The following is a 15,026-nucleotide window of genomic DNA, read 5'->3' on the forward strand; positions in this document are numbered from 1 at the left end:
ATATAGAGTACTTACCTCAATTATTTAAAAATCGGTTGTGGACGTAGTTAGCTCTTGTAACAAACTATGTAGTCAGTAGATTAGATTTCCACTAAGACCTCGCTAAAATTACCGGTATAAGTTTACCTCAGATGTATTCATGTATTGCGCTCCACTAGGTTTAATATTCACATGCATGAAGCAATAAAGATATTATGATATGATATGCTGTTATGTACCAAAATATAACTATGTCGCCATTTTTGCTGATAAACTTTGTATATTGAAGTGCAATGCTGCGAAATCTGTGATTTGTTAGGTAACTAACAATAAATTAAGTTCAATTGTAAAATATGTTTTTATTAAAACACACGACGTCATTGTCCTTCCGTAAAGAGTTATTATGTGTAAGTAGGTACACGCAAAAAATAAAACCAGCGGGTAATACAAATCTGTCGTTTATTTCCGGTACAAAAATCTAACTTTACACGATACACGTTACTATGACAGCAATTTGACGTAGCGACGCGACGCGCGGCTTCGCATTAACACTGGACTGGACAGAACACACCTATATTCATAAATTATTTTAACAATAATGCAAAACTTGTAAAGTAACTAGTTATGTAACTTGTTTCTGGTTTTCCAGTTTTTTTCTATTATTAAAGTAACAGATAAAGTTAACAATGAGTTGAAAAACGTTTGGCGCATGGTGCAGTCTACAGTTTTTTTCCTGCATTTTAGCAGCATTGAACTCGCTAAATGTGCCCAAAACTTTTGATTATTCTTTGCAAACAAATTCTTAACTTAGTCTATAATTTGCATAATTTATTCAAAATATATTATTTAAATTCGTACGATTAGATTTTAAATAAGTACTTATTCTAAATTAATTAATCGTCGATTTGTATGATTTGTTTGAATGTTTTTATCGAATTATATTTATGTTTGGCTACGTGAGGTTGTGAGAACTATGTTTTGATTTTTTGATAGATAACATTAGTCTGGTGACCAATGCTTATGAATAAAAGTAGGATTAAGAATTTAAAATCACTATTTTTGTGCGGCTTACATGTTACTCCATAAAGACACTTTACAACAACCAAATCACATCTACGATAACATCTCTACAAGGGGCATTCACGATAAAACCTTGACTCCATTCTCACTCTAAACACAGACCAGCGTCTTTTTAAGTAATCTTACATTAATATAAATAATTTCGACTAGGCAGTTTCATTGCGTAATACTGAAATTTTTAACAATATTACTCGTATACTCTATGGGGCACACGAGATAGCTTTTAATTTCAAAGCCTGGGATGGGCAGATCTAACAATTCAACTGCCCAAGTGTTTATTCCCTCAGCTGAATGAGCTATAAAAGATCAGTAGAATATGTAACATTTCTTTCTTCGCAGGCAAAGTAACATGCGTACATGGTTCCCAATAGTTCCCATACAGACTCATCTGAATGTAAAGTGGAATAGGCAGCTAAAAAGTACGATATCAGAGGCGCTTATGTCTGAGCTCTTCCAATTCAGTATACGTTCTCTCAGTTTTTGTACGCGTTATTGGACGGACCTTCGTCATACATGTGACCTAACTTCATGTAGCGGAGGTTTCAACCAGGGAAATTAAAAGGGGACTATGAACTATCACTTCTAGGCTACAAGAAGTTTTTGCGGGAATGGCACTGGAACCAATATGTGGTGCGCATTTGGACTATTTTGGGTCAAGCTGGATATCACTGGTGAAGTTACTTTGCCTCCGTGCGTTGCGCGTGCACATTATCAGCGGCGCGCGCACTGCACGCCAGTATGCGGGCGCGCGGCTGGGTCGGCCGACTCGTGCGAGCCGCTCGTGGTCGTGCGTTGACTCAGATCCGAAGGGCTAAGGAAAACATTGTATTTGTAGTCCATTCTTTGGCATTGGAGATGACAGTGGCTTGTGATCTTCTGTATCATTAGTGCATTAAGACTAGGCGCAGACCACAGATTTTTAGTTGGCCGACAGTTGGGCCCGATTTTAATATTTCTATTATTTATTTATATTAACCGGCAGACAGTGGTGACTGAGTTTGTTGCGGCGCTTCTTCTCAGCACTTGCCAAATGTTGGTCTCGAAGCGCTGGTAGGGTAAAAAGATTATGAGACATGTAGAGGCTCCTTAAGAGCAAAATGACGATTTGTAAGAACTATTTATTAGTCCAAACAAATAAAGAAATTTTGACTTTGACTTTGACTTTAATTTGTATGAAGAATCGGCCAAATCAAATCGGTGTAATTTGCGGACATCCATACATGCCCATACTGATTAACTGCCCGACTAAACTATAGGTCGACAAAAAATCGATGGTCTGCGCCTAGGCTAAGGTTCAAGTTCGTAGCCGACTCCACGCAGCAGCAGATGTGTCGCTTCGCTAGAGATACATTATGTATGAAATATCATCACAACGTGTTGCTAACTACAGATGCTACTTTCATTGCACTTTCATATAGAAACCAGGAGTCTCGCGACGACACACACCGTCTTCTGCTACAGCGTGGAGTCAAAATCATACCTTTGGCGTGCGAAATTCCCATGATGATACAACAACGTCAAATGGGCAGATATTTAATTAGGCAAATACCTAATTAGCCTACAATAGGTACATACCTCGGGGTTAACGCATCAATGTCCACATTCTGCAAGCAAATCCATTGCGGCATTATGTTGTCCTCATTTTTGGCACAGTCCAAGGATCCGTTGTAGATCAACAGGTCATCCATCAAAACCTAAAAATATACGCGATATTTTTACACTCTATCTATACTTTCAAACATTTACATTTGAGTTGTATGAGATAACTTACACCAAATTCTTTAACTCCCCTCGTTGGAGTTTTGCCGTAGTTCCAAATCTTCATACCGTAAACTGATATCGGTACATCGAAAACGAAGAATACTCTGAAAAAAGATTTGGATATTTTTAAAGGTCTTGCAATTTTTCATGTAATAAGAAAGATGTAGACGTAATAAGCAGTGGACGTCATTTGGCTGAAAACGAACGAACGAACGAAGAAAGATGTAGAGTGTAAGCTGTCTCGTACACCTTTGACAGTCCACCAGAGAGAGCTTCAGCGAGTCCACACTCTAGGAGGTCTAATGGTCGAGGTGGCTGCGTTTCTCCCTTGGGTTAATAAACCATAAATATTCGTTCATCCCCATGCTCAATAGCAGTAGGTAGGTATAGTTACTTTCCTTCCAAGTTTGAGTAAGCCAAACAAACATGTGAAAAAAACGTAACGGAACCGCGGGTAGGTTATGCTATAGGCGCGTTTACCCACTATGCCGATTTTTGCAGCCGCGGTGCCGAGACTCGCCGTCGCTGCGGTAGCGTAATGTGGTCTCCATACAAATCCAAACTAAATGAGTGCTGCTGCGCCGCAGCGAAGTAGTGTGTTTAAGCAGGCCTGTTCATCTCCGCGAGTTTACATCGAAAACAAAACACGCACGATGGCCCACCTACAGGATACTATTCGACAAGGCCTCACATACGAGCGAACTTTGACTCACGCACGCGTATTCTTGTGTATGATGGAAGAAAATAAAGAAAATGGTGTGCTAAATACTGTGCAGTATTTAACTGCGTAATAATAATTAAAACACAGAATGTACTTTTTTAAGTTGCCTCAAGTCACTGAGAGGTAAATAAGTACTTAGTTAATATTATTCATGATAATTCATGCTAAATCATGTATTTCCTCCGCCATTTTCCGCAGTTTGGCACCTCACGTCACATCATTTTACCGAAGTCAGCCCTATAGCTTCGGCGCAGTGCCGATCACTGACGTTTGTCAACAAAATGGTGCTTGACTCTTGAGACAGGCTAAATTACACCATATTGTTATTGACATTGAGCATACATTTTTTAAATACCTTCGCGAAGTAAAACTTCTGTACGTAGTACTTATTTATTATTCTGTGGTTTAAGGCATTCAGAGCCTTATTGCCATGGATTTAGAGTGGTACCTGTTGAGAGTATGAGGCAGCACGGGCGCCAGCCAGGAGTGTGCGGCGCCGGCGGTGGCGCCGTCGATGAGCTTGTCGGGTGTACGCACGTCCTGCGCTCGCGCATCTAATACGTTCACGCTCGCCGGGTGCGCGCACACATCTGTATGTACAGATTATACATTTTTGTTGCAAAATAGCCTGTATTACAACGAGATGAGATACCACATCGATTCTTCTTGCGAAAAACCTAATAGAAATACAGGGTGGACCATATAGCAACGCTTGATTTCTCGAAAACGAAGAGACGTGTGGGTGAAGGGAAACTGTGCATAATTTCATAAATTTTTAGTCAATAAGGCGCGTTTCACTGGACAACTGCGTGTTTTTTTGTGTATTTTTAAGATATGTGAAGTGTTTATTTTGCGATGCCAAAGTGAAGCGCTTCGGCCTTAAAGAATCTTGTCGGTCATAACAAAATTAAAAACTTCTTTAGCTCGGTTGCTATCTCAAAGTAAACGCCAAAAGTGGATAGAGCTAAACGAATCGATGAAATTACCTAAAATGTACCTACATAATAACATTAATTTGTTAAATTGTTATAATTCATTAAATATTACCGAGCCACAATTTCTGTCATTACTGTTTGACATAATTGGCTCACAAAAATAATGATTGGCCTATTTTTTAAAAAAGGCTGCCAGAAGTTTAGGTATATCACCTTCAATTCAAAATAAATAATAGCAAACAAAGGCAGATACCTAAAATCGCCGAGATAATCCAAAACTTACTAGTCTCCGTGAGCTGTATCATGTTCCCGTGGGGGTCGTAGAGCTCTACGGCGGTGAGGCCCACGTAGTATGGGTCGCCCCACGTGGAGAAAATGCTGAGTTGCAGCACGAAGCCCGTGGGAGCGCCCATGTCGAGTCCGCTACCGTAGACCAGGCAGTCCATGCGGAAACTGTCGGAGTCTTTGGCGTCTTCCAGTCTGGTGGCAATGAGAATGGCTGTTTCAAAATACAGGACTAAACTAAACGAAATGAAGGCAGAATGTCTACTAGACCTAATCCATGAGGCGAGAAAGTTGACGTCCCCGTCTTCCAGTCTCTGGACGCTGGAATCACCGTTTCATGTAGGTACAAGTTTAAATGTCGGATAGTCCAAAGCAGGATTCACATTGACCGGCGCGAGACGGCGCGCAGCGCAGCGTCCGTTCGGCCAAAAATCGCGCATCCGTCCGGATTGAAATGTCAGTTAATCAGTTGCAACTTGCAAGCAACTACGACTAAGAACTGTTAATAAAATACTATTTTCTTTACGGCCGTGTAAGTGCGCTCCGACTCACGCCGGTCAATGGGTATCGTCCCTAACTTGAAGCGACAGTTAGCGCCCATCCCAAGTAACATTTTACTCCATTTAAGAGTTCAATAGTCGTTCACATGTACTCCACAAGCTGTGTATGTCAGCTGTATACGAGCTGTATAGCTTGCTATAATGCTTTTATAGAACCAGTTTGGGCACAAATTAGACAGCTTTAAGTTCACTATGGCTGTACATTAGCAGTATAATAGCATTATAATAGCAGTTTAAGTAGTAACATCGTACTTAAGGCTGACTTACGGCACTATATGGGACGCAGTGTGAACCATACAACGTACGTGAGGACAATAAAGAGTAACAAGTGGCTAAATGCACAGCTTTCAAAGTTATAAAGTCCGACAAAAGTACTCCAATGCTACCTAAAGTTCACGTGTGTCTTAAATTATTTCCACATTTTAATATTAGTTTGGTATTTGTACGTGAGTGCCAAGAGGGAAACAACTCGGGCGGATAATCATTTATGCAAATAATAACACGGGTTTTAAATACTTAATAATGTTAATGCCATTGGGAATGCAACTTTATCGTGAAATGTATACATATTTACAGCTAAAATATTTACGCGCCTCTGTAAAAACGCGATATTCATTTTAAAATATTTAAAACTGGCTGAGAGGAAATCTACAATTTTCAGTTTTTGATATTGGATTGGCATTATAATTATATTACGGTAATTAATTATAACATGAAACCAAAACTCAATCGCTCTATCTGCGAATTTTGTGATAAATCTGCATTAATTTTGGAGATTTATTTGGTAAATATTTTAGGTTATGTAGAACAAAATGGTGGAAATGAAATACGGCTATGTGAACTGTTATAACTCCAATTTAATGCGGTGAGCGTATATTAGGTTCACATGTGTTCTGTTAGAATGCTGTTATCTATATGAAGTTCCACATTTGTACCACTACAGCGCTAATGTCTATAAATTTATTCTAATGTGAACTTATGTACAGCTTTAAGATGTACCTAGTTCAGGTCAATTGTGTATCTTTAATTCTTTCAAATACTGAAATTTTAGAGATCCGCAATAATAATTATTAATGTCCGTTAAATCGCCTAGCCCAGGTACTAATAGTCAAGTATGAATACCTAAAGCATCAGACGGTAGTGTTCCCGGTTTAAATTCGTTTATTATGCTTGACAATTTATTCAAAGCGGAATGAGGAATACGACTTTCAATAGCCCATGTTCTTATTTTTTTTTGCGAAAGGTTAAATAATTGTCCAAATCAAAATGGTATTCACTATCACAAGAACTGCAATCATCACACTCTGATATCTGGTATATTTTGAAGGGAAATTTCAGGTTCAGGCATAATATTTTCCTCTGTATCATGTACAGAACCACCATGAACAACTAAAAACAGGCTTGGGGAAATGTGTAATAGAATATCACATTCACATTCGTGTTCAGCTTAAAGCAAATAAGAGTAGTACTTGTGGACAAATAAACTGCTATTGATGTTAATGGACAACACATATAGTCCTTTTAACAGCCTACAGTGTACATGCGAACCATTGAAACACTTTTGTACAGATAGTAAAAAAAGGTTATTTTAATTATCACAAACAAGTCCTACTACAGCTACTAGCTGTATAACAGTCTAAAACAAGTAAACATAACAGCCTTTGGCTTTATAAATGACCACGTGTGTTCTATTAAAATGCTAGCTCTATAACATCGTACAAGTAGGCCGTTAAACAGCGGTTGCCGTATCTCTACCCTCCTATAATGCTCTTAGTCAGATGGCTGACTAAAGGATAGTTGTTAGAGTATTATAACACCAACAATCGTATAAAAGTATAACTCTACACTAGTCTACACTCCTATAAGTCCCTTAGACAGGTATAGGTGTAATTAATTGCAATAATACAGCTTATACATCACGAGTGAACTGTACTAATGCTTTAAGTACACATTGGAACTAAATGTGAACTCTTAAATGGAGTAAAATGTTACTTGGGATGTCCAGCCGACGGCAGTTCATGCTGAAACTATCCGAGTCCCTTGCATCTTCCAGTCTGATGGTAATGAAGAATTAGGTTTTGAACGCCGTTTCAGAATATAGAGTTACAAACCCTAATGATTTATAGCAGTAGGTCCTTGGCCCAAACGACACAATAAAAGCAGAAGTTTAGCTAGAACCCAATCAACTGCATCCAGTGTATTAATTGAACTATTTCCTATTTAGAAGTTAATATATCTACATAAAAGAAGAAGAAGAGAAAGTCTCACCGATCATCAATGTTAGCCAGCTCAAGTTGATGCACATAGTCGTAGCAGGTGTCCCCAGGCGCGCGCCGCAGCAGTACGGGCCGGTAATGCAGCGGCACTCCGTCCAGCGAGACGCGAGCGTGTTTCGCTCCGATGTAGGACAGCTCCATATTCGCGTTGTAGTTCCAAATGCGGATACCTGGATCAGAGTAATATTACGCTACGGGTACGTAACTATAGGGTGGCAGGGCTGGCAAGACCCTAATCGCACCCTCCCCACCCCTGAAAAATGCCAAGGGCACCATGCACAGAATTTGCTACGGGCCTCAGATGGTATAGTTACGCCACTGCGCTACGGTCTCCTATTCAACGCTATACGCGGCTTACAATGTCAGTGTCAGACGTTCCTATTGACATCATACGCCGACGTCAACGTCTGAAAGAAACCAAAGTAGTGCATTTCTATAGTAAGCATTGTGACGCAGCCTACGGCGTGACGCTGTGCGCGGCCTATGACGTTTATCAGGATATCACATGACAGCCTTGAAAGTCCTAACATAGAAAAATGGTAGCAGTCAACATCTTCTCAAGAAGGAATCCTGATTGCTAAGTAGATAACGCTCAGCATATCATGTAAAACGATGGAGAAGACCAGTAAAATTCTAAACTAAGACAAATATCACATAAGCCCCACTAACTTGTGATTTCAGAAGGTTCCCTCAACTCCATAATAAGGTGACAGAACTTCGTCCCAGACGCAAAGTTGGTGCACCACATATCGTCGAAGTCAGTCGTGATGTTCCTCCCGGAGAACAAACTCTTGCATTCCATGAGGCTACCAGGGTCTGGGGTTTCCTCGTCGGTGATAAATGACGTGTAAGCGTAAGCTCGGTGAACCTTCACTGATTCGTTGTAGCAGAGGATTTCGATCCCTGGAAAGATAGTTTAAGGGGTGATCTTATGTGACAGTCGATTAAGGGCTTTTATTAAAACCTTGGGCAGACCAAACGCAGGGCAGTAGCAGCGCAGTTTGAATGCGGGCCCGCGCAAGTTGTAATACAAGAAACTCTTTGAAGTATGTCACACCAAATTTGAACGCGGGCCCGCGCCGCACTGCAACTGCCGAACGACAAACGAGGCGGCGCGGACGCAGGGCGGTAGCAGCGCGTTGAAAGCGGTTTTCGAATATTTAAATTTTTGACAACCGCCCGCATTGCAACTGCTTTGAAACTGCGCTGCTTTCAGTGTGCCTCAGCCGCGCTGCAACTGACCCGCACTGCTTCTGACCTGCGTTTGATCTGTGGAAGCCTTAAGGGTGCCAAACTATAAAGACAAGATGACGAGTCTTAGATTTTCACCTGTAAGCCCGATCAGATGCCGCTGACCCCAGTTCGACATGAGCGTCAATTTGATCTGCTTCGCGACGTATTTCGTCTCCTTCTCCTCGTTATCCAAAGCTTCGAGCAGTTCAGCAGGACTCAAGTTGTGGTTGCTGTCATTGGCTGTAAGCGGCCGTTGTTCTATCATGGTAGACTCGTTTATTGGCTCATTCTCCTTCAGAAGAGCTTGGAAATTCTTGTCGTTGATCATTATAGCTTCTAGAATACTTGGGTCTTTGGTGAACAGGATGGTCTGTAAAAGGATCCATTAGTTGCTTTGATGTTACTACTCTCACTAATTTGCATGATGTTGCTTTACTGAATTTACATACATCACCAAAAGTAGGTAATGGTCCTTTCAGTTCCCCACTAGACCTCGCGATTTCGCCATGAAATATGACTTGGTCGTCAAGTTTTATTTGGACCAGGCGAACTCCTCGTGTAGAATAAATTCGTGATTTATTGTAATTCTGTGAAATAAATAGAACATGTATCAAAAATAAGCGACTACTATCATGCTATTTCTCTGGGCGTAGGCATGTTCTGAGAAATCGCATCCATCCATCATATTTCGCTTAGTGATGTGGTTTTCCTGCCAGAATCGGCCCACCTTTTTCTGAAAAAGTGTGCTTACCCATATCCTGAGCAAAGCCAGTCGCGTGCAGTTAGCTAGCAGTATACTGAGTGCGACGGGCAATGTTCGCGGCGCTGGCGTGGTCCAAGCGTGGCGCTCGTCGCGTGTCCTCACCACTCCATCGGCGATGCTCTCCGCGCGCCCGTGAGACGAGTGGTCACCCGTGTCAGAATCCGTCCACACCTGGAAGAGACGATTGACATGCAAGACTCGTCAATTTCTCATTTGAATTAGGATTGATTTTACGATACACATCAACACCCTTAAACAAGGAGCACTTTTTGATCGATCGCGTTCGCGATACAACTCTTACAAAAAACTCTGAAACTATTTCAACTGACACCTTTTGCAACTTGTCTAGGGGTTGGGACTTAGATAGGTACCTTTTCTATGTTGACGACGTTACCATGCATATCAAAGAGTTCAATGCCATTTAAACCAACCAGATATTTATCGCCCCAATTAGAAAATATTTTGATTTCCAATAATCTTCCTTCGGGAAGTTCTGGGATTATAAATTCACTCTTTGATTTTTCCTTTTGCATGTTTTTGTTAGGTACGGAACTTAAAGAAGCAGGTTTTTTGGTTTGGTTTTTGACGGAAGTTCTGTTTGAACTGTCATTTTGTTGTATATTTGTAGATCCTTCTTTAGGAAATAGCTTTTTCCTTAACTTATTGTTCTCTTGAAATCCTGTAATAACAATAACATTATCGTATTTATTTACCTATAGCTGGAAGAAATCAAACATTAAGTACTACTTAAAACAATTAAGAATAATAATCGGTAGAATACTTACGTGAACCTAAAATAACATCATGAAAATCATCGTCAATAATGTTACTTCGTCTGTGCCGCGGTGTTACGTAGTGAGGTAAAAGGTCATTTAGGAAATCGTTCGAGCTAGCATTTGAAGAATCTCCCCAATCCAGCTTGCCGTTTCGTACAGTATACTTTCGCCTTCCGTTTTGGTTGTAGCCTACAATTTTATTACAAATCAATAATGAGTATGGGGCTATTAATAACTCAAGTGTTGAGAATTTTTAATTTAGATAAGACCTTTGTTGTGCCGCAACGTGCCAGCAGAGTGCGCGACGTTTTGCATCGAGGGTTTCATCATCATGTCGAGCGTAGTATCCAACGAAGTCCTGCGCGTCAACCTGCAATGCAATTTTACACAATTTTCGTCGAGACTTGTGGTATTCATACGAGAAATACGATAACCTACCTGTGGTTTTCCAGCTTTGAACCGCCATAGTTGAATTTCTGCTCTTCTAGCTGAGATGTATCGCTGCTTATGTGAGTCTCTTTCATCTCCCTGAAAAGTCAGAGCAGTTCCATGGTCTGATAGCGACTAACACTAAAGTGGGACGCAATACAAAAAGGGCTGGTGACCTTGTGTGAACCTTCACACGGAAGTAAAGCTCATTGTGCTGAAAATTAGCTTCGTATTGACGCACAAGTAGGTCATTAATCATTCTGATAGGCACACAACAATTTACTTACTTGGTAATGTCTTCAAGCCAGAACGGTATTTCCCTATCTTTCGACGCGTATTCAATCCCATTTTCTTTATGTGCCATCCTTGAGCCATGAGAGTAAGCTCTTCTAATTTTCTTTCGCAATCAATATGAAAACAGAATACTGAAAATTCATTGCACTGGGGCACAAAATTTTTATGAAATTTTTGAATTTGTCTTTATGTAAAGGATAAAGATTTTTAAAACAATTATTGGTAATTTGTTAACTTCATTCACACTTGCCACTTTTGAAACATATTTTGCCGCTGTTTGTTTGACCTTGGTAACCATGGTAACTTAACTTTTTAAATCAATGAAATCTTCTGATAGCCCAGGCGATGAATTAAAATTAAAGCAAAATGCTTATAAATAAATTATTTATACGTAAAATCCATTTGTTAGTAAAATGTAGCCATAATCTACAGAATTATTGATTTTATCGAGTCCTATAAATCAAAAGTCTAATTTCTAAACGTTCCGTTCTTAAAAGCAAGCACCGACCGATTTTTACACGTAAACTCAATCTGTCAAAAATGTCAACTGTCATCAACGTGCGGTGAAAAAATAACCTTACTTTGATCTCTCCGTGTGTTATTAATTTATATTTAAGAATAAATAAAAGTATTACCGATTGATATAGGGTCAAAAATGTCTGACTCAGATCACAAAAAATTGGAAGAAAGAACCAGTAAGGCCGAAAAGGAAGCGAAGGTGATCGAAGATGAATTGGAAAAGCTCGCCAGTTGTGATCTAAGTTTTGTGAATGATCCTCGTTTAGAAAAGTTAATGACCGACAATGAAAAACTAAAGCATCGATTGGAGATTCTAGAAAATGCCATCAAAGCTACAAGTTCTTCTAGCGGTAAAGCTGCTAAGCCAATTACTAGAAAACGACCAACACTTGTGACTGACATCTCGTCTGTCGAAGGAAACGTGTGTATTGTTGATGAACTGAAAAATGTGTTTTCTCTTGGCATTTTGTCTGCATACCCCGACTTAGAAGACCCGCCAGTAGTCATCACCTTGTCCAGCAATAATCCCAAATTTGGGGACTACCAATGTAACTCTGCGATGCCTATCTCTCAGTTGCTAAAAGCGAAAAATGTCAAAACGAACCCAAGAGAGGTAGCAAATAACATTTTAAACAAAACTCCATCATCCCCACTGATTGAGAGGGTTGAGGTGGCAGGCGCTGGATTCTTGAACATCTACCTCAATAAGGCATTTGTGGAACATGTACTTAATTGTGTTCTCAGGTTTGGTATCAAACCACCCCCAGTGAAGAGAGAAAGGGTCATTGTTGATTTCTCCTCACCTAACATTGCTAAGGAGATGCATGTAGGGCATTTGCGATCAACAATCATTGGAGAAAGCGTCTGCCGTGTACTTGAATTCTTAAACCATGATGTACTGAGAATTAACCACTTAGGAGATTGGGGTACTCAGTTTGGAATGCTGATTGCCCATTTGCAAGACAAATTCCCAAACTTCAAGACCCATTCTCCACCAATTTCAGATTTACAAGCGTTTTACAAGGAATCTAAGAAAAGATTTGATGAAGATGAAGAGTTTAAGAAGAGAGCTTATGCTTGTGTGGTTCAGCTACAATCGGGCCAGCCCGACTACATTGCTGCCTGGAAGTTAATATGTGAAGTCTCTCGTAGAGAATTCCAAAAGATTTATGACAGGCTTGATATTAAAATTATTGATCGAGGTGAATCTTTCTACCAGAGCAGGATGGATGTTGTTGTGAAGGAGCTTAAAGATAAAGGCTTACTAGAAGAAGATGAGGGGCGATTGATTATGTGGGGAAATGCAGAAAAGCATGATGGAATTCCTTTAACTGTGGTCAAGTCTGATGGTGGTTACACCTATGACACTTCAGATATGGCAACTATAAAGCAACGTGTTGAAGAAGAGAAAGGAGACAGGTTCATTTATGTCACGGATGCTGGACAGGCCACTCATTTTGTAGTTATTGACGCTTGCGCCCGACGAGCTGGGATTCTCAGGGAAGGCCAAAATGTTGAGCATGTTGGCTTTGGTGTTGTTTTGGGTGAAGACAAGAAAAAGTTCAAAACTAGATCTGGAGATACAATTAAACTAATTGATTTACTTGATGAGGGGTTGAAGAGGTCCCTTGATAAATTAGTTGAAAAGGGAAGAGATAAGGTTTTGACTCCAGAGGAACTGAAGAGAGCTCAGGAAGCAGTTGCCTATGGGTGCATCAAATATGCAGATTTGTCCCATAACAGGGTCAATGACTATGTATTCTCATTTGATAAAATGTTAGATGATAAGGGCAACACAGCTGTGTATTTACTGTATGCCCTGACCCGTATCAGATCTATTGCTAGGACTGCTCAGATTTCAATAGAACATTTGTTGGAGGAAGCTCAAAAGACAGGCTTCAAATTCAGCCATGAAGCTGAATGGAAGCTTGGAAAAGTCCTTTTGAGATTCCCTGAAGTTATACTTAAAGTAGCCAATGACTTATACTTGCATAGTTTGTGTGAATATCTTTATGAGATATCATCTACATTCACAGAGTTTTATGACAAATGTTACTGTGTAGAAAAAGACAAAGAGGGAAAGATTGTTAAAATAATCTATGAGAGATTGATGCTTTGTGAAGTCACTGCTAGAATCATGGAGAAATGCTTAGATATACTTGGTATTAAAACAGTTTCTAAAATGTAAACAACAGAAGTGAAAGTATTAACTACCTACATAAGCAGACTATTTGGTATTTACCATATTATACTATTTAAGTATATCACAATATTTATGATCATACTAATATTTAAGAATGTGCGACACTAACTGTTTTCTAAAAGAAATAAAATACTTGTAAAATTAATTTGTATACTTTTATTGAGTTTCCAAAAACCTCTACAAAACTATATCAGGGTCCATTATCAATGGTAACATTCATGAAATAACTATCTGTTTAGAAAATTATTTAGAACATTCACTGGATACACAATTACAAAGATTCTGACGATTGTATTTATTAGCTTACGATCTAATGTTACATTAAAATACCATATAGACAACAAGTTAAAATGTTTTTCTATTAATCTTGTTTTATTAAAATTCCATAGCCAGATTGCACTATTATTATTATTTAAAATTCAATTAATAAGTTATGCCAGATTCATTACATCTTACAGACCTATGTAAATATTTTTCACTACTTGAACATACATTACACAACAAATATTATATCACATTATCATAACTAGGTATTATTCAAGTGAAAACTATGATACTTAGCACGGTGGGAGCATAATGAGAAGGTAGTAATACATCAGTAGGAATTCCTAGCTCTATGTATGTAGATTTTAAAATTAGGTATGTATGGGAATAACAAAAAGACATCGCAATTATTTAGTGTTCTTTTATTAAAGTTGTTAAAGTGGAGGAAAAATGTGAAGCCCTTATACAGATACTGACCATCAGACTTGGAGCATCACCATTGGAACTAAAATACTTCAAGTTTTAAGATTCTTTTTGTGTAATTTTTTTTTTCTATATGAATTCCATGTCCGAAAAATTTATGCAAGCCTCGTTGGCTAACATCTTGATCTAACAATCGATTACGCTTCTACGTGAATGCACAAACCAGGAAAATGTTTACACAGTTCAATACTTTCATTATATCAGTTAACAATATTCATGCCAATTAATTACGAATATTAGGTAGGTACTTGTAATATATAAATAAACTTTACAGACGTAGTATTGAAATAGAAGTAATGATGTTTACATACTAATTTAACGCGCATGCAAGTACAACCAACTGGTATACTAAATTTCATTCATCAGAAGACCACGAATCTTTGGAAGACCAAAGCTGAATACGTAATTGTAATTATACGTATAATACATTAATTTTATGAGATTCTAAGGACTATTTTATACATG

The 15,026-nt window shown here is 39.0% G+C and overlaps 2 protein-coding genes across 2 annotated transcripts; one reads left to right on the plus strand and one right to left on the minus strand.

Moving 5' to 3' along the window:
• Window positions 1–421: 421 nt before the first annotated feature.
• Window positions 422–11,431, minus strand: LOC135078998 (katanin-interacting protein-like). The gene is made up of 15 exons (XM_063973614.1): window positions 11,086–11,431; window positions 10,808–10,897; window positions 10,639–10,739; window positions 10,379–10,558; window positions 9,965–10,272; window positions 9,582–9,764; window positions 9,280–9,417; window positions 8,927–9,200; window positions 8,267–8,500; window positions 7,590–7,767; window positions 4,760–4,956; window positions 3,990–4,131; window positions 2,831–2,924; window positions 2,635–2,753; window positions 422–1,870 (listed from the first exon to the last, which is right to left on the minus strand). Exons 1-15 carry the CDS (start codon window positions 11,160–11,162, stop codon window positions 1,771–1,773), a joined length of 2,415 nt encoding a protein of 804 aa, XP_063829684.1. The 5' UTR covers window positions 11,163–11,431; the 3' UTR covers window positions 422–1,770.
• Window positions 11,432–11,627: 196 nt separating this feature from the next.
• Window positions 11,628–13,959, plus strand: LOC135078999 (arginine--tRNA ligase, cytoplasmic). Its single transcript, XM_063973615.1, has one exon. The coding sequence runs from the start codon at window positions 11,748–11,750 to the stop codon at window positions 13,797–13,799; it is 2,052 nt and encodes a 683-aa protein (XP_063829685.1). The 5' UTR covers window positions 11,628–11,747; the 3' UTR covers window positions 13,800–13,959.
• The last annotated feature ends 1,067 nt before the right edge of the window (window positions 13,960–15,026 follow it).

The sequence above is a fragment of the Ostrinia nubilalis genome, chromosome 15, assembly GCF_963855985.1.
Source record: "Ostrinia nubilalis chromosome 15, ilOstNubi1.1, whole genome shotgun sequence".
In the NCBI taxonomy this organism is placed as follows: Eukaryota; Metazoa; Arthropoda; class Insecta; order Lepidoptera; family Crambidae; genus Ostrinia; species Ostrinia nubilalis.

Coding starts and splice junctions, on each gene's coding strand:
- LOC135078998 (XM_063973614.1), bottom strand. CDS start 11,162: ATGGCACATAAAGAAAATGGGATTGAATACGCGTCGAAAGATAGGGAA. Junction 10,273..10,378: donor TGATGTTATTTTAGGTTCAC/GTAAGTATTCTA, acceptor TTGTTATTACAG/GATTTCAAGAGAACAATAAG. Junction 2,925..3,989: donor CTGCCTCATACTCTCAACAG/GTACCACTCTAA, acceptor ATCTTTTTTCAG/AGTATTCTTCGTTTTCGATG.
- LOC135078999 (XM_063973615.1), top strand. CDS start 11,748: ATGTCTGACTCAGATCACAAAAAATTGGAAGAAAGAACCAGTAAGGCC.